At 44.2% G+C, this 25,518-nt stretch overlaps 1 protein-coding gene across 1 annotated transcript in view; it reads right to left on the minus strand.

Moving 5' to 3' along the window:
• Positions 1-25,518, minus strand: part of LOC119407146 (focal adhesion kinase 1-like) — an 89,569-nt gene that overhangs the window by 25,734 nt on the left and 38,317 nt on the right. Inside the window, 15 exon segments of the mRNA XM_037674009.2 lie at positions 394-491; positions 919-969; positions 1,094-1,155; positions 1,256-1,277; positions 2,705-2,728; positions 5,174-5,285; positions 5,794-5,865; positions 5,867-5,899; positions 6,722-6,799; positions 7,984-8,124; positions 9,216-9,333; positions 10,255-10,331; positions 11,336-11,423; positions 11,656-11,831; positions 14,044-14,275. Of these exon segments, the coding sequence (XP_037529937.2) occupies positions 394-491; positions 919-969; positions 1,094-1,155; positions 1,256-1,277; positions 2,705-2,728; positions 5,174-5,285; positions 5,794-5,865; positions 5,867-5,899; positions 6,722-6,799; positions 7,984-8,124; positions 9,216-9,333; positions 10,255-10,331; positions 11,336-11,423; positions 11,656-11,831; positions 14,044-14,275 (1,384 nt within the window).

A 25,518-nucleotide genomic window follows, 5' to 3' on the forward strand; every position in this document is an offset into this window, starting at 1 on the left:
ATTAGTGTAATAACGGGCAAACAAGAAACAAATGAAGAACCTGTTTCAAGATTATGGTACAACAGACATAATTCGAGACAAATAAACATCATCAGACAGAAAACACTTTAAACAGACAACAAAACCACAGGCTAGCAATACAGCCGTAGTTCTTTCCGAACGACGGGCTAACATTTTCAAGTTGCAGCAAGAAGCCAAACAATGAGAACTGATATCTTGTACTGCAACCATCTGCCCCATTAGTGTGTAATGATTTTGGTTGCAACTGTTCTCTAAACAAAACACAAGCAAATGAAATGAAAAGAAAAAATACAAGGTAGAAGCATTTCCCTCATTTTTTCGTAAAAATAGATGATTTAAAGAATTGACGTCACACAGTTTATGAAAGCGTACCTTCGAAGTGTACGTCCCTTTGTGAACATCTCCGAACTGGCCTTCACCGATGATCTCGCCTAGTGTGATGTGGGAACGACAAAGTTCGTAGTCTTTGGCTGCAAAACAAAAAGAAATGTGAACAGATTCATCACACAATGCACTGTCACTCAGAGAACACCCACTTCTCATACAATTATATTGTCACCCGGCAATGTTATCGAGTTGAGCTGCGATAACAATTGTAGTACTACTTGTCACGATGACAGAGCGTTACGAAGATTGTTTAAACCCTGAAGAGCTTCAACAATCATTGAAAAAGTTGTGCACAATATGTTCATTACAGCAATGAAACAGCTAGTCCATACAAAGGCTCTGATTATTAAGAGTGCAAATAAGGCAATGGTAAAAGTTCGGCTGGTTGGTACGTATTTGTCATAACACAAGGTAAGCATGCAAACATGGACACGAGAAAAGAGATTAAGACAACAACATAAACGCTGTTTTCTTTTGATATGCTGTAGAAACGGAGAAGTGTGAGCTCACTTGCAGGCGTTGAGTAGTCTCCTTCTTCATCAACGATCTCAGCATAGTCCTCTGCGGAGCAAGTGAGATTTTTAGGGTGTAAGTGTTTTTGCTGGTCACGAGACCACCGAGAACAAGGCACCGTTGCTATTGCAAGACGAAAAACAAAACAACCGCAGTCTAGTAACACTCTTACCCGAAGCACCCTGCTTCTTAGGACCAGAGGGGTTGGAATGATTCTTGTGTTTGACGCCCGCCCTACATGAGGAAAAAGCCACGACATCAGTGGACTCTCTCCTTCGCCGAGCCGCTACATTTGCAGCTACAATTATATGTGGAAAAAAAATATCGTTCATACCTGTATTTGGGGGGATGTGCGTCTGAAAACAAAAGCAAGACACAGTGTCAAACATTGCTAATACCACCACACCTGAGTTACTTCCAATTAAACGAACACCATGATTTGGAGGCCTATTACGAAGCATTTCTGTTCTTATCGCTACAATTTAAAATGCTTTGAATAAAAGCTGCGAGCTGCATGTACAGAAGTGGTACCAAAAGTTGAAGGCTTTCCAAATTGAAATTTTAGCTGACATGGTATGATAACGATGTATGAGTATCAAGTGAACAACAAACATTGTTTGTAGATACAGTAAACTACATCTGAATTACTTAATTTAAGGTAACATTGAAGTCGGGGAGGGAATGCAAAGAAAACTGCTGTCCAAAGAAAACAATTTTGCTAATACATAATTACAACCTATAAATCTGTAACAAAATTCTGTAACATGCATGAACAGAAATTGTAAATAATTTTTTCTTTCTCTTCATGATGCAGAACAGCTAGACAATAGATTTAGAGACAACATTTTGACAAAACACACCTTGTAACATTATGGTTTGAAGTATTAGTATGGGGTATACAAGTAGTGACCTCATGTGGACATGCATGCAAGTCTTCTATGTACAAACAAAATATTAAGAAACTGTCTAAAACAAAGGTATTCAAGGCTATCATCAAGGCAGTAAGTGTTATTCAAAACATACGCTGTTACCCAGAACATGCCTTCCTATAAAATGTGATTACGTGTGACGTAACTTAAGTGCGGCTACCAACTGGAGTATGCTAATGTTGAAAAATATGTTGAATAACAAATAGAATATTTTATTATTTGGTTTGGTCCCTGAATCGAATTGAGTTGCTATACTTGTAAACACAAATGTCTTTCTGATAGTTCCCGAACATCTCATATTGCCCGGTGTGGGATGATGAAAACATCAAATTGAAGAAAAAGCGTGATAAGTTTTATCGTCAAGGCTTTTGTGGATGCACAGAAAGTTTCATAATTGAACAAGCTACATCACTAGGGAAGTGCCAGACCTTTCTGGCAAAAGCATTATCGTTTGCACACACCAATGAGTCCCAAGTTTGCGAATAAGCTGCGTATTTGTTCTTCATGCTGCATTTACACATTTATTAACTTCCCAATGTGCAGTGTAATATTAACAGAAACTTGCTAACATTGCAAAAGTACCGGGATGTGAGCACCATTTTACGTTAATGACGATAACAGCTTTATTTCAATTCTCTTATTGACCTGTAAGAGCCTAGAGGGCATTTAAGGGTAGAGGACAAACAGCTGTTCATTATTAACAATGTGTTCAAAGTTTGATTTGATTTGCTTCTCACGTCACTCGGTCAACAAAACTTTGTACTATCTGCGAGCCTCTATTACCCACACAACACCATAAAGCTTACACTATAAGCTACTCACGGGCAATAGTAGGAAGATATAAATAAGCGTACCTTCGTCAGTTTCCACAGTGGCTTCTACGAGGACAGAGACAAGCAGCCGAGAAGAAAGCAATGTGAGGCGGCAAGCGTTAAAAAGAGGCACGTCACACAGGCGGGCAAACAAACACAGCTAGCAAACGGGACAACACTTGCACTCTTCATCCCCGCTGGTTTTCAGAGCTCGTTAAAGGGGCCCTGCAACACTTTTCCGAGTAACCACCGAATGGCTTCACTAAAGGAGTTTATTGCTTCACGAATCGACTGCCGCAAAAATTTTTAGAATCCGTCGAGTACGAGCAGCGTTACAGATTTGTCGCATGCTGTAACTGCTTTCTCTCTTCTCTCGTCCCGACGAGCGTGCTGGAAGCTAAGCAGGGAGGGATAGCACGAGGAAAAGAAGTTATGTCACGCGCACGTCATGACCTTGAGCACTTTTTCTTTCTTTTTTCTTTGAACGCGCTGCTTGCTTTCAGTGTGATCACGAGCGCACGCTCAGGCACATGGCGGCCTCTTGTAGCAGCCTCGGTAACTATACAGCTCATGATGCTTAATCAGCCAATGGCCGTGAACGTGGGTATATCGTGCAGTCATTTGGGTATATGACATCATTTGTAGAAAGAAGAGGGAATGATTTCTAGCTGACCGAGAATTAATGGTAAATTCCAGGCCGCGTGCTCTCGGGAGCCTCAACTACCGATTGGCAACGCTTTCTGACCATACTGAAAAAGTCTTGCAGGGCCCCTTTAAGAGAGAGCTGTGAATCTATGCTTGCAAGGTCGACATCATGCAAGAAGCTTGGTTAGCTGGGCCAGTTGATAATGGTTCATTGAGCAACAGCGCAAAAAAAAAAAGACAAAACGCCAGAGATTTGTCCCTTGTTGCCCTGTTCCACAATCAATTGTGCAAGAACTGAATCACACATCGCAACAATTGTCGTCAACGTTGTGCGACACAGTGAACAACGATACGTTGGATGATGTGCTACAACAGCAGGACGATGCCCTGGTACGCACTCTCACTTATGAGCTGTTAAAACAGAAAAGCAGGTTTAAATGTACGTCGTAACCTGGGAGACCTAGTACTTTGCCTGCCATGAAGAGAACTGCCTTACAATTAGTTTATGCGTATTTCAATACCCTTCATTTGGAACTCAGACAGCAAGTAGCCCTGCATTTTAAGACGTTAGAGCACCGTTGCTCACAATAGCAAAATTCATACGAAACCTGAAACTCAAAATTAACCTGCACGTGTTCTGAAGATCAAGCTCTCCGAGTGAACCTGACCAAAGCTATGTTAACCTAACCCAACCTAATGTAACCTCGAGATGGCCACCTACAACCAATGAAATTTTTTTTACCATACTAGAATCTTTATGCTCAACAAGTAGCACGTGCAACACTTTACGAGGTTCTGAACGTACAAATACTCGTACCAGGCCTGTAGCCAGGAATTTTTTTCAGGGGGGACCCACTTGCTGAAAACCTTGACTGTTTCAGAAAAACACCTATTTTCATTATTTATTTTTGGTAAAAACACCTACTTCACCAAAATTTTGGCGGGGGGCACGGGCCCCTAGGGCCCCCCCCTCCTGGCTATGGGTCTGACTCGTACTGTTATGACTCGTTTCAACCTTTCATGCCACCACCAACCAACGTGCAAAAGTTACGAACTGGGTCAAGGTTAGAAATCTGCATGACACATCACAGCAGCACGAAGCGCACAAAACACTGAAGCATGTGGCAGATTAGCGAAGCGAGCACTGAGGTCACGTGAAAGTTACGCAATGCATCACACAGACAGGAAGACAGACGGAAAACAAGTACCTTAACACTGAACAATCAACATAATTAGTTAAAGTCGACGCGCGTAAAGTTTCGTGTCAATGCAGAAGCATACAGGCATTCAGCAAGGCTGTCAAGAATATGTCAAGAATGTCGATAAACATTCATAGCCTAGTCCCGTGGGCGGGTTTAACACTCATTAAGCATAAATGGAATGGTAAAGGTGATGTGCATTTAATTCGTTATGCTAAAGAGAACTGAATTTCATTGCCACCAAATGTGTTGCTGCATGGCCGTACTTGAATTCTGCAATCTAAGCTGGTGTATTCCGATAACCATCAAAAGTTTAACACTTAACAGAGAGCTAAGCACGCTCAAAAGGACCTTCAAAAATGCACATACTGTGGTGACATCGAAGGCATGTTTCTAAATGACAACCTGTGCATAGAATTTTCCTGTGACTCCCCTCTACGTGCCGGTGTTATTGACACGATACCTATATCTTTGAATGCACAAAAGTTCAACCCACGTCAACCACAAATTTTCTGGTAGGAAACGGCGTGCCCTACGATTCAACACTGACTAGCATCTATATGCTCCAGAGTGTAGTGTGGCTGATTTGTGATGCATTGAAATCTGCCATACTACCACGCTCTCAAGCGGCCACATGACCTCAACATTTCCTCGCGGCAAAATGTACCTTTACGGCTCCAGAAGGAAGCCTGTGTCCCTTGGATTAGCCGGCAGTAGCCATCCACCAAGTCGGCGATGCTCTCCGCAACCGCCAGCGAAGGACAGGAGATGCTTAACACCTGCAATGGAAGTTGATTTTGTTTGATCAACTGAATATAGTTGTCTGCTTCTACCCGACTGAGGAAAAAAACAACAATAACTTGTGATTAATTTCATGCTATTTTATATGTAGAACTTATGCTGTTCCTAGCAGCTGACCTGTGTACATTTTGCTGTGTTTACAAGCAAGTAATGTCAAGACATCTGTGTATATTGTTTGGTCTACGAAATAGTTTTTGATTGATTGATTGATTGATTGATTGATTGATTGATTGATTGATTGATTGATTGATTGATTGATTGATTGATTGATTGATTGCATAGCATCCACCACACAGGTGAGCTCAATCTCATAAACTAATACATTCTGGAAACACAGTGCAAACATGTAGGCAAATCTAATGGCATAAAATTGAGATTACAGAGAGAAAAACTTTAGCAGTTACAAAGTGCATAAGCAAATATGATGTACGTGTAGTCAAGTGATGCTTATCTGGAGTTGTCACGCCACCTATTCCAAGCACTTACCTCTGAGGCCCCTGCAATCTTCAGCTGTAGCACCGGCTTTGGGCTGGCGTCGCTGACTATGGTCTGAATAGCTCTGGACCTGCTGGAAGTTTGCTATATGATTCAGCTGCAAAAAGGTGGGAAGGAAAAAGGTAAGCAAAGAGGACAAAGACTAGAAAAATAGTAACACATCTCATATGATCGGTTACACAACATACACGCACGTAACAAAAGGGCCCAAACACACATGCAAGCAAACACTCTTACACAAACGAAAACATATACAAATGCGGATGCGTACGGCCAGAAATGCAACACGTACAAGCAACACACACAGGCAACACAAACAAGCAACAAAACAGAGTGACAAGCAACACACACAGAGTACAGGATTCATGTGCTCTGCGTCTTTCACTGTCCATTGTAAAGAGGACACTGTATTTTGCCTGAACTTATTTATCAAACAAGCCTTGTTTCATATCTCATGCCTCCTCATTATTGTCATTTTTTTTTTACTGTAACCAATTTCTGCCCAAGGCCTGCAACTTGGGTCAGCTGTATTGAAATAAACAAACACATTTAAGAGACTTGATACACACTTGTACATTCACACACAAACACAAAAAATGCAAACGCAAGTTGCTAAATTGCTGTACAAGGCAAACAACCAACAAACGAAAATGTTCCAGTGCAGTTTCAACAAGCGAAATTTTTGCAGTCATGAAAAAAAATGAATAAATAAGAGTGCAAAAAGAGTGCATTGTGCTTCTCGTCCTCGTCGTTTCGCGCCGTGATTTGTTCACTATGAACCAGAGCCAACTAGCCAAACAACAGACTGACGAAAATGAAATGCATACGACATATGTACATGCGACTAAGAACAACTAAGCTCCATGCCCCAAGAATGCAAGTCAGTGTGCAGGAAAACATTTTTGCACAAAACACAAACCTGTCCATTTCGGTCTGTAAGGTAGCCGATGCCAAGTTCCTGGTTCACAACCAACTCCACGGGCACGCTCCAACCGGTCTGCATGGGATAGAAAGAACACAGTAAAAGCTGTCCACGTAAATACACACCCCTAAATGTGCACAGTGAATTTTTGGGCCAACAAAAGCAAGGTAAAATAAAGAGGACGTTTACTTCAGTATGACATGAAAAAAAAACAACTTAATTCTAAAATTTTCTACTACATAACACGAAAAGCAAATTTGATGTGTGAAAGATTTTAAGGAAGCGACGAAATATACATACATGTCACGTAAAGGATTTACCTCATTTGTCTATGTCACTCATCCAATGTAATGAAAAACTCCAACCACCTGAATGCACCATGTAAGCAGTCAACCCATTGCATTGATGACTTTGTTTTCTTCATTCATTTTTGTAATAGCCCTCCGGACTAAAGGCATTATGGACAGCGGTTGTTAATGGCTGAAGCATTAAAGGCCTTATCATAAGTGAAAAGAGTGGGAAAAGCATGTGCAAGTTGTCTGTCTACAATAGATGCATCCTCTAACATAAAAAACAAAAAAAAAGTTTAAAATCTAATGAATGCGCAGGAACTGAACCCACAACCTTTAGCACGGAAGCTGCAGTACTGTAACCATTACGCTGTGAACGTAGATGTCGATATCGTTGATATAGCACCCTTAAAAACTTACCGCACGCAAGCTAGCGTGCCGAGACAATGCATGAATTTTCATTCTGCAAGTGGACGTATAGGCCCCGCCAGTTAGACTCCATACCTGCATATTGTGTTGTAACGATTTGTGCAGTGCCACAGCCGATCTGGACGTGAGTGCGCCTTTAGACCAGCTGTGGCTATGCTTTGCCGTTTGATAGCGTGGCCATCAGATAATGCATAATCCAAATTCAGCATTATGATTAGTTATTTTAAGTTACTTGACCAATAAAGAAACCCCAATTTTTGGTAAATGGTATGACACAACAAAAACACAGGGACAAAAGAAAAAACAAAGCACTTGAGTTGTTTCTTTCTTTTTGTGCCTCTGTTTGTGCTGCATTATAGCATTTACCCCGAACCACATCCAAGTAACCCAATTCTCAGTCCTAATTCCTCACTATCCCAGTGTTACACGGTGCATGTGTGCACTGTTTGAACGGATGCAGCTGGGTGCATTCAATACAGTCTCACTGCTGGCGTGATCGCTAAATTAAATATGAGCTCTTCAAATTGAAAGGAAGCTCACCCCCAGGGCACAGGAGAAGCTCTCCCGGTCATAGGGCAGCACCTGACGCACCACCTCGAGGAATCGCATCATGCACTGGGTCTCGCTGAGCTGCGAGCACTTCTTGAACTGCGCCTGGATGAGCTTGCGCAGGTTCTTCGGCTGCGGAATAAGAATGTAAAGGTTACGGCGAATGACTCGAGGACAGCTCCAAGATCAACACACGCAGTTCAATACACAAAAGGCACAGGTTATCCTGTGCTTCATACTTTTCAGGTAACACTTAGAACACTATGTTGGTAGTGGAGTTGCAGAGGTCGCACTTAAATTTTATTTCGGTGCACCTTTCGGAACACCATGAAATGACTGCTTGATATACTGTAGACTCTCAGTAAACAGAAATCTCTGAAGCAGAACCGCTGCTTAAATGGAACAACCGCCTCTAATTTGATTGGTTTCATACCTGAATCAGTCATCCCTGTTCATCCCTCAGTAAATGGAACTCCCGTTAAACGGAAAATATTTTCCCGGTCCCCTCAGGTTCTATTGAATGAGAGTCTACAGTATATATAGTATCACTAGACTTGTGCATGCAAGGTTACATCAAATTATGTATTATTCTTTATGAATTTCTATACAATGTATTGCTAGCCAAGCACACGTGTCATTTCACTCCCTTGGTAGTAAGCAAGCTACTAATCTGCGACGCTTTCAGTGAAATATATATGTTGTATTTTGCGTCACAAAAGTGCCAAACTTAACGTTACACTGACGAAAAATCGTTTAACAGTAAATGTTGCTGCAGCCAATGTTTCGATAAGAGGACTTCGTCTTCAGGCAACTCCCTTGGTCGAGGCTCTGGCCGTGCTATCGCCAGAGCAACGCTCTCGACAGCAGATGGCTTGCCACTAGAAGACGCAGACCGCAACTTCGCTCCGCTCACGTAGTCTGTATTATTTTGTGGCCGACTGTACACTGCTCATGGATATAAAAGGGATGATTTAGGGCTAAGTAATGCATACTTTCATTTCCACTGTATTCAGTTTGCGCAATACTGGTGTGATTTAGACACGAACAATTACATCAGAGCCAACGTTACCTTTAGAGGCCAGATTTGTAGCGACATGACACAGTTATCTCGAGCAATTGCAAATGCAAGTCGTTGTACTAAGAGTTTCGATGTCACATTACAATTGGGAAGCACCGTACAAGCACACGTGGCATCCCGAATGCATCAACAAAGGAGACATCACCTTGTTCGATGAAATGACGTGAGCCGGAAGGAACTTGTGCAGCCCGATCTCCTTCTCGATCAGCTCGTAGTTGGACTTCTTGTCGAGCGCCCCGTGGGTCATGTCCTTGCAAAACCTCCTGCAAGGTCAAATTGCTTGTCTGTGATCAGGCGATGCCAACACACGGGCTGTACATAAAGGCATACCGCAGGCGTACCGAACGTTTGGGCCTGAGGCATGAAGAACCCAATTCCGAGAGAACCATGCAGTAAGTACACCATTCTCTGAGCCATTTACAAAGCTTTCCCACTGAGGCTGGTGCAGCTAGTACTATAGTCGGTTACAATCTCAGACAAAATGGCAGCTCGGCCCACAGAACCGCGGAGTGCCTGCCCTTGACCTGCAAAAGACAGTTGTGCTGGCGGGTTTACGCTCAATCTGTATGTACTTCTTGGCTAATGTAAACGCTATGTATATTAAGAGTTAAAGGTTTGTCGTTACATCAAGTTAAAACATTACAATTCACTGAGCATCAATGTCTGAGTCCCTGACGAAACTTACCAGGAAGCTCAAGTTTCCGACCTAAGACCTGTGACCCAAACGTGCATGTGAATGGCAAAATCAACTACCTGAAACACTCGAGAGGTGCTTGACATCATCAAAACAAGTAAGCACCACTGGATGAGCATTTATGCAAATTCTCTGTGGGAAGGACAATGAAGGATGTGGGCGGAGCTGACATGTTCTCTTAGGTTGTAACCAAGTGTAGCAGAGTTTGTGCCCCTGCTGTGATGTTGGTTTCATAACCACGAATAAGAAGAAGGCCTTATGAGCACAGTTCCTGCTCTTGCCAGGCCCTCGAAAGCCTTACAACATTTCATATCTCATAACCGAAACAATCACTTGGCTAACCTGTCATGGATCGCTAGGTCACATGTCCAGCAGTGTCACACAGCAAGCAAACGACCAACACGCAAGCAGGGGAAACATAGATGACAAAGTGAAAGGTAAGTTTCTTTTAAGGAAACTTCGTGACAACAAATACAGAATACAGACTTGCCTAATTTCTAAGCAGCCTAGATAAATCGCCAGGTCCTGATCCACATTCACGCACTTTCGTAGATAGTCGTTCTTGACCTGAATGCATGACAGGACAAGGTCACAATTACACTTCTTGGCACTGACTTAGGTTGCTGAATGCCCTGTTCAGTTTCAAAATCAAGAAACTGAAATGAGCAGTAGTGGAATCGATTGAGGAGGCCCGTTTTCATTATACACGGATAACCAAAGCAAAGGAAAGCAAAGGGAGGTGTAACTTGTAGTTTTTCGTCAAAACATAGTAATTATAAGATAAAAAGAATGAAATGAAATGATTCAGCTCCCAATGGCGAAATTAGTTTTTCGTCCACTTTCATTATCTCATAATATTTCACTCTTTATCTCGCAATTATTACGTGCACTTCGATTCAGAACTACTGATGACATTCCCTACTCTTTCCTTAGCTTCATTATCCTTTGGCTGCATGTGAACACAACATACAATTTTTTTAAATCTCTACTAATACATGTGATACACGTACGCACACAGTCACACCTCGAGGTAAGAGGTGCAAATAAAAACAATCATAGGATACACTATAAACGTAGACTGTTTCCTGGCAATACTGACATGCAACAAATGTATGCTCAAGGAAAATCAAATGTAGTGAAGGTGTAATATGTATGACCTTGTTGTAATAAGCAGTGGCATAGCCAGGGAGGGTTAGGGGTTTCAAGCTCCCCTTGCCTTAAATTTTTCAATTTTGCATGTGTATATACACGCGCACATACAAACGTGCACATGAATGTACATAAAGTATGGTTGAACCGCCAGAAAAATATTTTTAGCTACGCTACTGGTAAAAAGGTTTGATCATTACGTACGCGCACATACACATGCACACATCCGTGTTTCTGTGTGCACACATGTTTGCGCATGAACGCATCCACGTGTGTCACACATGGACGCCAGTCACAAACATATGCTTAGGTTAACAGTATGAGATAGTATAACAAAGCCATTTTTATCTTGGGTGCCACTTTGACAAAGAAACAATGAGAACATATGCTTTTCGTATGGCAAACACATCGGCTTGGCTCACCTGTCTGTAGAAGTACGTGAAGAGCACGGGGTCCTTGTCATGGAATTCTTGCAAGTTGCTGAGAAGGTAGCGTACCCTTAGCTCAAACCTGCAAAAGATAAAAATTACATTTCATTGCTTCAAATTTGCACTTCCACATTTCCTCATCCAATTTCCTAATTCATGGTGAAGTGATAAGTCGCAAATTTGCACTCCCTCTTTTACGTATGCGCACAAATCTGCAGCCCAAATTTGCAGGCTCACGTGAAAATTGCACCAAATTTGCAGTTCACGCATGTAAATTTCACACATGCAAATTTCACACATGTAATCTTCCCTACCTCCAGTCGCTGGTGTTGTGCTGTGGGAGGTACTTCTCGACGACTTGGAACATGGTGGTGTCCTGGTGGAGCCACCGGACTTCCCCGGATGCCGGGTGGTACAGGCGTAATGCCAACAGGCACTCCAGGGGCAGCGGCCTCTCCGACAGCTGCGACGACAGTAGCCGCAGGATCCCCTGCAATAACCGTGTGTGCATGGTAATTATATTACGGGAAATAAAGCTACAACATTCACAGAAATTGCATCACATCGCCACATTTCTTAATTTATTTGTTCTAGGGGTGTGCGAATATTCGAAATTTCGGATATTTTTCTAATAGTGTTTGCTATTCGATTTGATTCGCTCTGAAATTTTACTATTCGAACTTCCCAAAGACAAATGCAGTCAACGTCCGGTTGAAAGTGACCCCTTCAGATTTTCAATATGCTTCACCTCATTACACACTCGTATTGCGGCAAAGCTGCCTTTCAAGCTCCGTTACGGTCGAACTTAGCCAAAAGAAAAAGTCCGATTGGAAATGGTCCCTGGTTTTTCAATATGCTTCACCTCATCACATCCCCGTATTGCGGCAAAGCTGCCTTTCAAGCTCCGTTACGGTCGAACTTGGGCAAGAGACAGTCAACGTCTGATTGGAAGTGGTCCCTAGATTTTCAATATGCTTCACCTCCTCACACCCCCGTATTGCGGCAAAGCTGCCTTTCAAGCTCCGTTACGGTCGAACTTAGCCAGGAGACAGTCAACGTCCGTTTGGAAGTGGTCCCTAGATTTTCAATATGCTTCACCTCATCACACCCCCGCATTGCGGCAAAGCTGCCTTTCAAGCTCCGCTACGGTCGCAAATGTATTAACTCAAGAAAACGCTGCTTCCAACATGGAGATGAAAGATGTGGCAGAGTTGGGGGCTCAATTAATGCTGTTTTGGACCTGAAATTTGGGCAGGAAGTCCGAAAAATCGGACGCGGAAGCTTTTTAGCATCCAAAATTTCAGATGTTCCTATTTATCGACGTCTACGAGGCAGATTTGGAACTCCGGACTTGAAGGGAGCACACCCTTGTCCGCCACATCAGTTGGGCTTCCACAGCAGTTGAAAGAGGAGGAGAGGCTGAGGAAATGGCATCTCTGCCTATCACGTGTAAAGTGTTGTCGGCAACATTTTGGTTGCACCAAATCATGTACATAAATACAATTCGGCCTCTACATTGCCTCACTCTTGATAAGAAAGACAACTATGAAATATGACCCCACCAGCGCTTCATCAACCTAGCAAAAAGAAACACTTTCATGTTGCGATCTCACAAGAACGTACTTAAGGATTCTCTGCAACTTTTTCTGTAATTTCACTTCGAATTCTTCGAAAAATGTTTGAGAAATATTCGAAAATTATTCGAAATTATTCGATTCGATTCGCACTCAATCTTTATTATTCGAATATGCTTCGCACCCAAAATTTTGCTATTCGCACAGCTCTAATTTGTTCTGTTCATAAGGCTGTTTGTCTCATTGCTACACAAGTCCCTTATTTATCTTTGATTGTGTGCACCACAGTTTGCTGTACACTCACCAAAGTGTACTACTGGGAGGCCAGAGCAAGTCAAGCTGCTTCTCAGCTTTTTCTCCCAGCCTCCCTCATCTCCTTGATGAAAAATAAAGGAACTATTGTTATTATTATTAGATTACCATATGCAGTCATAGAAAGCATGGAAGGCATCATTTGTAGTTTTCGACTGAAATGTAGTACGCAACCATCGATTAAAGGAAAATGAAAGATGAACAAAACAATTTGCTGCCAGTGAGATAAGAACCTTCGACCTCTGCATTACGTGGGCTTATATCCTGCTGGTGGCAGGTTGCTCTTTCATCCACTTTCACTTAGACTTATTCCATAGTTACTTCACTTCAATTACACCACACAACAAATCATTTACACCATTTTTCGTTCAGCCCTGTTGCCTAAGAATAAATGCCATCGATTCTTAATGCACATTTTTGACAAACTCTTTGCATTCACTACGGTCTTCCTAAGAACACTACATCAAGCTGATACATTGTGACATCAACCAGGGGCGTAGCCAGGGGGGAGGGGGTGGGGGGTTCAAACCCCCCCGAAATTTTTCAATTTTGCTTGCATACACGCACACACACAAACGCACGCACGAACACACATAACCTGTGAGGTGTAACGTGAACACCCCCCCCCCCAAAAAAAAAAAAAGAATTTCTGGCTACACCCCTGACATCAATGTATTGTGACATGATACATCATGACATCAAAGTGCCAGGAATACAGCATTATAGAAAAGATATGAATCCAAGATAAATTATTATCATCGCCAAGACCCAGATTTCTCAGTATGCTAGAAAAGTGGGAGGGTGTCCACCACGCACCTTGACGTCCGTCGCATCACCGCATTTGACTCCCTTGAAGGTGTCATTGGACAGGTGGACCTTCAATGGGGACATGGGCGCATCGGAAGCGGCTCGTGCCGCAAGCGGCGACGTTGGGCGACTGCCGCCTCCCGTCCTCGTCGGAGAGAGCACAGGCTTGCGCGGAGGGCAGGGCGAGGCAGCAGCAGCATCGCGGAGCCCCGGTAACTCGTTCGTCGGCTCATCCTGCAGTCTGCAAGAGCAAAGAGTTGATGGCCATGCACCCAGGGTCATGCGAGCATGCAACACCAGTCCCGCCGATGAATCATGAAAGCTGGTGACAAGGCAGACAAGAAAAAGGGACAGTAGCAGACAATTTAATCAATCAACCAATCAGTGTTATTGTTTGACTGATTGATTGTTTGATGCCGATGAATCATTCAAGTCAGAAACAACACGGACAAGACCAAAGGACAGTAACGGACAATTCAATCAATCAGACAGTTTTAGTCGTCGACTGATTGATGTTGACAAATCATGCAAGCCAGTAACAACGCGGACAAGAAAATAGGGCAGTAACAGACAATTACATCAATCAATCAATCGACTGATCGATGTTGATGAATTGTGCCAGTCAGTAACAAGAACAAAGGACAGTAGCGGACAACTCAATCAATCAATCAATCAATCAATCAATCAATCAATCAATCAATCAATCAATCAGTTTTGTTGTTTCGTTGGTTGATTGATTTATTGAGTGATCGAATGAATTGTTCGCTACTGTTCAATAGTTTGATTGAACTGTCCGCTACAGTTCAGTCAAACCTCAATATATGCAACCAATCATAGGATATAACAAACTACAGAATATAACGCAGGTAATTTTGTCTCGGCTGCGACTTCGTTGGAGCGACCTTCGGCAGTGTAGGAATACAAAAGCACAACACTGAATCGGATTACAACAAGCGATACCAACACTCGTCTGATTACCAATGTTACTCCAATGTAATAATGACATAAACTGCTTAATGCATGAAAGCTAATTGCCACTTTCCCCATCGATCTATTTAATAACATTAAAATTTAATGCCATTTGCAACAAAGCACATTAACACAACTCACCTGGCCACTGAAAACATAATCACATCCTCATGTCAGCAGTTACAGCTGCACACGATAAACACATTTATAATGTAAACTAACACATATACTTAAACGCTACTCAATGGTGTAGCCCGGAGGTGGCACACCGGGCCCGTGCCCCCCCCCCCTCCCTCCCGAAAATTTTTTTCGCCATAGCATACAGAGCGCGAAATGACACTCGACCACATCTGCCTGCCCGACCCCAACTTCAGATCAAGGAGGTGCCCTCTCCGAAAAAAATTTCTGCCTACGCCCTTGACACTACTTACACATGTTTTCACGGTTATTTCCAGAACTTTTGTGCGATATTTAAGAAATAATAATACTGCGATACCTACAGTAACCACCTACAGTAATAATCATCCCTGGGAATTTAACGTATTTACAAAGGCACATGCAACAGCAACATTAGACACACCAATGAATTTCGACAACATGGATAAAAATGAGAAAAATCCAAGACATTTTTAGTCATGCTAAAAGTAGGAAGTATCGATTGGCTCTCTTTTCTCTAATTCCCTTTAGCTGCTTTCAAACTTATGTCATTGATAATAGAACAAAAGGCTAGGAGGACGTTTGAGCTTTTATTTTATTTGTATCTTTCTTGATTTTTCGGTCACGGACACGATGATGATTTTTCGCTCACAACCACCGACGTCGACGCCGACACCGGAATTTTTGCGAAACGAGCTATTTAACGCTATCGCGTTAAGACGGGAAATGTTACCTAGGCCGCAGCATACAAAAAAAAAACAAGAGCCCGCATGAACAAAAGTCACGTGCGCTCAACATGTGACCTACTTATCACGGCTAGCATTCACGTTTTGCTGCGGCGACACGCTGTTCTAAGTCAAAGGATAAACGCAACGACAAGGCAATGTAGTGTGAGGGTCCCATGCAAACGCGCCCCCGGCCACATCGCATGAAACTTCACTGCATTAATTTGCACGTGAGCGTGCAAGAAGCCGAACTTCCAGGTGACACCCGCTAAATATGAATATGGGATCATCCAAGGAGGCAGGGCCGTACCCAGGAATTTTTTTCGGGGGGGGTTCGCGTGTAGAACGGCTGCCATTTTTTAAGATTTATACTGGCTTATTTTCGTGAATAAAACAAGTACATCGCTTACTTGTAATAATTCGATGGTACTTTTCAATTATTTGTACCCAAATAAAGAAATAGGTATGTCAACCTCAAATTCTGGTTAAAGCAAGAAATAAGTTTGGACAATAGCACCACCAAAGCTGGGGACACCGCGACCAACGGCTCCTGATGAAGTAACACAATGTAACCGCGGTACAAAAACGGTATGTATGTGTTACAAGCTGCCACTCTAGCGTCGCCAGCGCAAAGTCGGCGACGGGAATGGCAGCAGGTTAGGTCGTTCCGTACGTAAGCAGAGACAGTAAAGAGATCAGAGACGTGTGAGGGGAGGCGAACCAGAATGTGTAGGTGCCATGCCACTCACCTTCCTTGGGCATTGCCCAGTGGTAAAGGCGTCACTTTGCCCAGCGTTGAACGTAGAACAAAGGTCACTTGGAGTTGCACTGCGGCCACCATCATTTCCCGGCGGCGCATGGGTGTCCTGCTTGTGTTCGTTCTCAGGTGATTCATATAAACCGGTGCATTCTCCTGAGTCGCTACAGAAGTTCGGACGCGCTTGGCTTTCCACCAGTGCTGAGGAGGGCGAAGTTTTATCCTTCGAAGGAGGCGGTTCTTCTCCGTCCGCTTCATCGGTTCGAACTTTCTTGAAGTAAGACGCAAGACTCCTTTGCTTCGTTGTTGCAGAGTGTCTTTTCATTTTGCTGCCGCAATCCTGTGCACGCACACAGAAGTGGCCAGTGGCTCCAAAAAGACGTTTGCGACTGCTTCGACTGCCTGGCGTGAACGGCGGGCGATGTTTTCTTCCTCTCTTATCCACTTTGCAGTGGCTAGAATGTAGAAGTGTGATGAACGCGCCGGCTCCCGCGTGGCGCATGTGTTTTCTGAACGCCGCTACAGCTGGTGTGCATGCAGGCCCATTATTGTACTCCAGCTGCAGCAAACTGGGTTAACGCTACTTAAAGACCTTTTCACAGAAGACTCCACGGCACTGCATACTCCCCTTAATATACGTGAACCCCCAAGAATGCACTGCCGAAACATTTGCACTCCCCTGGTACAGTCCAGAAAGGAGGTGTTGCTCCGTTCCTGTGAAAAAGTCACCTTTTCACAGACGGCTCCCTGGGCGCCTGCATAATTCTCTCTGGGCTGCGCTAATTAAATAGCCGTGACCCCCCAAAAATGCACTTTGTAGGCTGTGACGTCAGCCTCTGTACTCCCGCGCGCAGCCCAGCTTGGCGGCGTTTTTTCTCTCCTGTGAAAGTTGACCGCTGGTGCCGGATTGTGTGCCGGCTGTATCCTCGCTTTGTGCGCTTTGTAGGGAGGCGCATATACCTTCTGTGTACAGAAGAGGTAGATGTCCTTGCGTGTGGTTAAAGTTGTTCGAAGTTGCTCGGATATGCCAGTCTTTCAGTAGATGTCATCTTCGATGATTCGTTTCGGTGGCGAGGACTACAGTTTGAGAAAAGTTTACCCTGCAGCCTGCGTCCTCGGAATGCGCCGCTGAGTTTTTCCGCTTAGGGGTTTCGTTCCCTGGCAAATTTGCGCACGTCGTGTTGGTGTTGCCGTTGCTGTCGAACTGTTTACCTTCACAGAAGGAGACGCGCTTTTCGTAGGAACCCAAAGCCGACACGTGCGGTCCACACAGACGGATAACTTCTCCAGCGGCAATGCACAAGGAAAGCATCTGGAATCAATAAAGGAGCTGCTACGGAGTGAAAGACGAAAAAAAAAAAAAAAGACTCGAAGGAACGCGAGGGCGAAGTGCAAAGCTGTACAAATAGGGCAGGTGCGCGTGCGGGGGAGGGAGCGCTGAGGTGTTCTGGTAAAAGGGTAGGTTTGAAGAAAGGAAGAAGAGGGAAGCAATGCCAGGAAAGTTGCAGTGTAACTTTGGCAGCTGGTGGTCGCTGTGAAGGCGTGTAAATATTTTAGTATCACCCGAAAAGTTAAAGCATCAAAAAAATTTCGGGGGGGGGGTCAGAACCCCCTCAACCCCCCCCTAGTTACGGGCCTGAAGGAGGTTAAGAAAAAGAGAAGAAAAAGAAAGACTTAGAGGTCGCGCGGACGGCGAGGCGGTAAATGCAGGAGAACGATCCTCAGGTCACGTGGGCATAAAGTCACGTGATCAAAGCGATAGCTCATCTAGGTACATCTTCACCTAGGAGCAGAGAGTGTGTCTAGGGACGGTTTAGGTACAACCACCGAACACGCGGAACACGTAGTGCAATGGGTGTTCTCTGGTACAATCGCGTGGTGCGTGATGGGTGTGTGTGAGAGGAATGAACGGGGTGGGCGTGTGTCCACAGCTTCCGAGCTAGTAAAGTTGCGTTAATTCGTTACCACTTAAAACATGGCAGGCCGTTTCAAGCACGTCTTCATTAGCACTGAAACCGACTCTTGGGAAAAGGAATGCAGGCAAGTGAGGTGTGAAAACGCAATGTGAAGTGCTAAATGTTGAGAAAGCTCCTATGAACCAAAAGTACTGGCAACAGCTAGGTTGAGGCATTTTCATTGGTGTCATGCGTGCTGACTCTACGTAGTTTCCGTGAATGGTTTGAGAAGTGTTTTGCGTTTTTTTTCCTTCATGTATTGCATGAAGCTGCACACTTTTCAAGTGTCCCGTAGAAATGCTTGTACGCAAGAAGAGTAGCTTGGGCTTGTTCGTGTACATACATAACGCAAGCGGAATAGCTCACACCGAGGCAGGGACGGTGTAAGCAAGTCGACACGAGAGTATGTGTTGTCTTGCTTGCTCCGACTTCTTCTTTAAATCCATGTTCGCGAACATGGTGCTGACGAAGATCTAGAAGCTTCAAAAAGTACTTTGGACACAAGTCGCACGCGATAGTCCTTCCTTCACCGCACTCCTTTGTTTTTGCTGTTGCCAAGGCCTCTTCTCCATGGACATTTTTTATGTGCCTTTTTAAATTGCTCGCATTTGAAAAAGCCTTGTCGCAGAAAGTGCAGATCTTGTCAAGTCTCGTGGAGGTGCTAGCGCGCGCCCCGGCGCTTTCGCTGCCGTCCATCGAGAGCGTCCGGCAGGAGAAAAGAATCGCTCTCCGCTAACTCGGGAGACGGGAACGCGAGGCTCACTTGTTGCGGGATCGGCAGGAACTGTAGGTAAACTGGGAAAACTTGGCATCGCCTCATAGGGAATAATCGAGCTCTTGATTTCTCTCGTGGTTGACGCTGCACTGTCCCTTGACGCTGCACCGTCCCCAGAAAGCGATGTTATACGGAGCGGTGACGCCTGCATCGAACTAGCCAATGAGAGCGAGGATCACCCTCCTGAAGTTACCGCTTCGCCGCGGACGTCGCCTTCAAGAGTAGAACGCGATGGCGTAATCGCACCCCATTCGCATCACCGTCTCAATCGCTAGCCTGGCCTCGCTTCTGGGTGGACACCTCAACCACGCCGAAAGGAAAGGATCGTCTGTGCGCTTAAAATTGGCCATTTCAAACTATCCTATAGTCGGATACAACTAAAAAAGTCCGGAGAAGCTCCGCCCAGATGACCGAAGTGCGGTAGTCGATAACTTCCGCGACTAAAGAAATAGTCCCACTCATGCAGTCGGCAATGCTCTTCGAAGGCGGGGTCACCGGACAGTGACATATCGAGATGAGTATTGATGACTTGATCTCCAATAAAATTTGCCAAGTCTGAGGTTTCTTGAGTAAACTAGTAACACAAAGACGCACACTGAGAAGTATTTGTCCGGAAAATTTTGTGATATTAAACTTGTAGGGCGTGGGAGGAAAACCTCCCCTTTTCTTCGCTGAACTCGCTAACGTTTTATCCTGCCCCCTATCAATATGGCGGCCGCGGCCGCCATCTTAGTGAGGGTACGGCTTCACTCTTGAGGCATCATTTCCACTAAAGCAATACTTTTGAACAGCAAAGCTGTTCTAGCTCGGCGTAAAGTGTGTGGAGTGTGTGACCGTGCCCGAAAACTATCATCATCATCATGAACGGGTATGTGCCACAGAATTTGGGCAAATCCCACTACGGCGTGGCCTGTAATAACCCCGAGAACGAGTACAGAGAGAGAGAGAGAGAAAGATATAAAGAAAGAGAAAAATTCTTGCTGAAAAAAAAAATCTTCACGGGGCGGGAGATCGCGCATCTCGAAGCTAGACGAGTCTGTCGACGGGGAGTACGAGCGGCGACGGGCCCGTGCTTCGCTGTGCCAAGCATTGCGCGACTTAGTGTAAACTGCCCGCATTTTTAAACCTTCTTGGGCTCATCTAGGGTCCTGGATCAGCCCCCTCCCCCATCTTCACTTTCCACCCCCCTTTTAAAGCCCCGTCTTCATGGCGGCTATGATAATCATAGTGACTGATGACTGCTTCCTCACTGAACTTGGGCGACAACCAGTTCAAAGTTCAAGTTCCAACTTTTCACCAGAAAGAAATACGGATGGTATTCAGCGCTAAGCGGCCCATGGCAGCTTCACTTAGCGTTGGCGGTACACGGCGTTCACGGTAAAAATAGAGCCGAGCAAACGAAAATCTGACGTCCCGGTTACGATAGATGCGGGTGGCAATAGCGTAGCATCAACAGTGTTAGGGTGGGAATAACATTAAATATCCCAACGTGTTACCATATTCGCGCAACAGCCATTCTGTCTACCTGTTCTTTAATCTTATAATAAAGACACACATTCTTGCGTCCATCGTGAAATGAACGAAACAGCTTTTCAAGAATACTCTACCAACCTTACCGGTCTTAAAACGTTTTTCTACAGCGTCACGCCAAACAAATTGCTGGTCTCAATAAAAGTTTATTCCTCCTCCTCCTCCTCCGGGAATCGCACCAGTGACCTCATCCTCACAGCATGCAGGAAGCCGCACTGAGCCACTGCTGCGGCAGTGAATCGGGAAACAACGATGCGAAAATAAAACAGAGCCTTCCCAGAACGGTGTTTACAGAAATATATGTATGACTTCCGGCGATGGACGGCCGCGATAGCATGCCGCCAGCGGGCGGCCTTGCCAACTGCAAGCGGACGGCACATGCGCGCAGTTGGCGGAGTGAACGTTTCACCAGCGACGTCCCGACGCACACTGGAGGCAGCGGTAAAGCACACGACGCGATATACCAGCCGTTTGCTAGCGCCGTATACAGTCGCTTCCCACGGCAGGAAGTGACCTAAGACCCCAAACGAACAGCGTTGGCGAGATCTGAGCGCGACTCAAGGTCTGGTTAAGTCCCACGCCGTCCTCCTGTCGGCCATTATGTTTTAAAAGGAGTGCATGATGAGGAGAGCGCAGAACGGGCCCGTTCTTCCCCACCTGACGGGCGAGGTATACGCGAAATAAATCTGTCGACGGCTCACTCCGGCAGCACACCTCTTCAGAACGATATGTAGCCGCTAGTTAGGGATGTGTATGCGCCAATGGCAGATCGAGGAATGAATATATATACCGGGCGCTTCAAGAGATGTGTCCAAAATTCTCAAAAATCGGGGAAATGCTATATTCGTTCGATGCCTTCACAAACGCTTTTTCTGTAGCGGCAGACATCGCTCAATGTTAAAGACGTCATTTGGGAGATTAATTAAAAAAGCTACATTAATTAACTTTCTTAATTAGTGAATTTAGGCGACTATGTCATATAGGAGAATTGAAGACTTCATGCGAAGAACCCATTGCAGCTTTGAGATTTCGGAAAAGCGACCTCTAGTATACTTATTGTGGTGTAATGAAATTCAAGCAAATTCAACGGTGAGACCGAAACCGAAGCACCGATGAGCGCAACAAGCAGACGAGCAGAATGACGTCACCGTTCAAGACAACGATTACAGAGGCGTAGTTAGTTCTTCCGCGTTGGTTAACGTGTGTGTGCCATGCGCCCTATAATTGCGAGCGCAGCCCGCACACCCACACAACGAAGTCGGTTGATAGTTGACATAACGACGCTCACTGATTCTGAACGTCTCAGAAGAAGATAGCAGTTGCGCTCTTCCGCGTTCGTTTCGGTTTCGCCGCTAAATTAGCTTGAATTTCATTACTTCGCAAATATTACTAGAGGCCGCTTTCTCGAAATCTGAAAGCTGCAATGGATTCTTCGCATTAAAGACTTCAATTCTCCCATTTGACATGACCGCCTAACTCCCCTAATTAAAAAGTTAACCAAATATAAATTTCTTAATTACTGTCCCAAATGATGTCTTTAGTCATCTTAAGATGCATGTGGCTACAGAAGAAGTATATGTGAAGGCATCGAACCAATACCGCAATTCCCCTATTTTTGAGAATTTTGGACGCACTTCTTCAACACCCGGTATATATATATATATATATATATATATATATATATATATATATATATATATATATATATATATATATATATATATATATATATATATATATATATATATTTATTTATTTATTTATTTATTTTCAATACTGCTGCTCTCAGCTGAGAGCGTAGCAGGAGGGCAATACAGGTAGTCAGTACAATATACGAAATGTTTACAGGATAATAAACTATGCAAACGAACGTAGAAAAAAAAAAGTTACAATAATATATTACAACAACAAACAGTGGTTACATAAATACATACGATCAATTTGCATACATTTATCAAATGTATATATATATATAAATATATATATATATATATATATATATATATATATATATATAACTGTCGACAACGCCTCCGTTGTGTTATACCCATTACTCGAAAAGAACTGGCCCATTAAACCATTAATCTACACTATATATATATATATATATATATATATATATATATATATATATATATATATATATATATATATATATATATATATATATATATATATATATATATATATAAGGAACACAACATACTGTGTTCCTTCGTCCTCGTTTTTTTGCGATGTGTTTCCCCAGCTAAGAATTACAGAGGCACTGGCGTATATTGCTGGCCGGGGGAAGGGGGGGGGGGGGGGGTCAACCACACTCCGCCCCCCAGCAAAAAAAAAAAAGAGTTTACAATTGCCAATACACGCACACATACGAAAGGACGCGCGGTCATACATAAATGGTAAGTGAACCCGTCTCCCCCCACCCCCCTTGGCCTCCGCCAAGGGCGTAGCCAAGGGGGGGTTGGGGGGGGTTCAAACCCCCCCCGAAATTTTTCAGTTTTGCTTGCGCATATATGCACGCACACATACAAACACACGCACGAACATACACAATGTATGGTTGAACCCCCCCCGAAAAAAATTTCTGGCTACGCCCCTGGCCTCCGCTTCTGTTACAATCTTCCTTTCCCCTTCCCCTTAATGTAGGGTAGCAAGCCAAATGCAATTCCAGTTAACATCCCTGCATTTCTATCTCTCTCTCCCTCTCTCTCTCTCTCTCACACACTGCAGCAATGCCAAACGGTTTCGACTAAAGTCCCTAGATTTTTCCCTGTTCTTTAAATCTAGGGACTTTAGTTTCGACAGCTCGCTCCATGGTGGTGAAGTCACCCGGTAGATGCATGCAGCGCGCTCTATAGTTATTTCCGCTGTGGATGACGTTTAGAATTCACCGAACTATTGCTTAAACTTCGTGTTATCAGTTCTTCGAAATGGCCGAATATTCGCACACCCTTAACAAAACAGTGAGATGAATCGGCACGAACAATGCAAACAAACAAACGAAATTTGACAGGAGGTGCATGGAGATCAGGGATATTGGTGCGCTCTAATGAAGGTATATATACGCCCGCTCCGCAACATTGCTTCGGTCGCACGCGCGCAGATAGGGAATGTGTTCTCTCTATCAGCGATGTAGTAGGCGACAAAGACACACTAATAAGCCCTTTTATATGCGAGAATTGGCCAGGGGCCAAGGGGAACGCCCAGTAATCAGCGAGATCGGAATCTACACAAATAGCGCGGCCTGCGTGTCTTTAAAAGGCGCGCGCCAATGTAAGAGCATCGTTCACTAGGCATACCAGACCAGCTTTTAATACCGGGCGTAGGTGTATCGGGCGCGCGACGGAATGGGGACGCCATTACGGCTTGCGCAGTGGCACGTGCGTTCTAAGAAGTGACATAATCGGAATATGATTAAAAACTGCGGGGACATAAAGCCCGTAAACGCGGTGTTTGTCGGGCCACTACAGGTCTCGATCCGATTGATCACTTATCGGGACACACTCAGTGATCACGTGGGCGTCCGTCGCGACGCCTTTGTGTATTCGACGAGCGCGCGTTTCAGTATACAGCTGCTGGCCTACAGCCAATCAGCGGTGATCAGCAATAAGGGCAATGACCCCTTTAGTCGGCCACAACCTAAGAATACCAAGCTCCGCCCTGAAAACCCCGGCACCCTTGCCAATCACCTATATGTAAGAGAGTCGTGCAAGCTGGTTTCCTTTCGAACCACGAGTACTTTTTCTGTGCTGATGTAAATACCACGCATACGGAAAACTAAGGTTCGTCGTTCCTATACCTAAAAAATGACATTCGACTAGACAGTGACGTCAGAATCTCAGATGAAAATTGCCACGAAGTTCAAGTTTGCGACTTAAAAACCAGCGACATGAACATGTGTTTGTATGGGTACATCAACTTCTTGAAGGGACACTAAAGCGAAACAGTGAATCGGTTGATATTCATAAATTCTGCTCTGAGAACTCTAATGTCGTTAATTTTGCCATCATAGGATTAGTAAAGAGGAGAAAACCAAGTCGAAAGTTTCATTTTTAAATTTCGCGCCGAAATCTCCTCGCGTGACGTCACGGATTTTAAAGTGTATCGTATTTTGGCGCCGGTGGCTCAACAAAATTAACCAAATCTTGGTATGTGAAGTCTATGGGCCCATCAGAGGACAATGTACTTCATTTTTACCGATTAGGAACTACGTAGTCAGGCGTCGTCAAAACATGTGACGTCACGGCGAATGGTGCGGAAACTTCTCGGTGGCGTCGCCACCCACATTTTGTTTTTTCGCGTTTTCTCGCTTACTAAGCGTCTTCTCGCAGCAAGCGTGGTGTTTTTTGGCATCGTGAAAAAGTACTTTACTAATATGAGAAAAATCGTTTTGCTCTTTAGTGTCCCTCTAAACACGAGAAAAGCGCCTGACGTCACGAAAATGAGCAAATTTGATTGGATGATGCAAATTGTATGCGCGCGAAACTCGTATTTATATTATTAAGTTGTAGCCGACTATAAAAATAGAATCCCGGTCCAGTGGCCCCGTCATCGCAGCCTCTAAATAAAATGGTTTCAGCCTGCAGTGTCTAGTTATTGCGACGAAGTATACCT

This window comes from Rhipicephalus sanguineus, chromosome 10 (genome assembly GCF_013339695.2).
Source record: "Rhipicephalus sanguineus isolate Rsan-2018 chromosome 10, BIME_Rsan_1.4, whole genome shotgun sequence".
Lineage (NCBI taxonomy): Eukaryota > Metazoa > Arthropoda > Arachnida > Ixodida > Ixodidae > Rhipicephalus > Rhipicephalus sanguineus.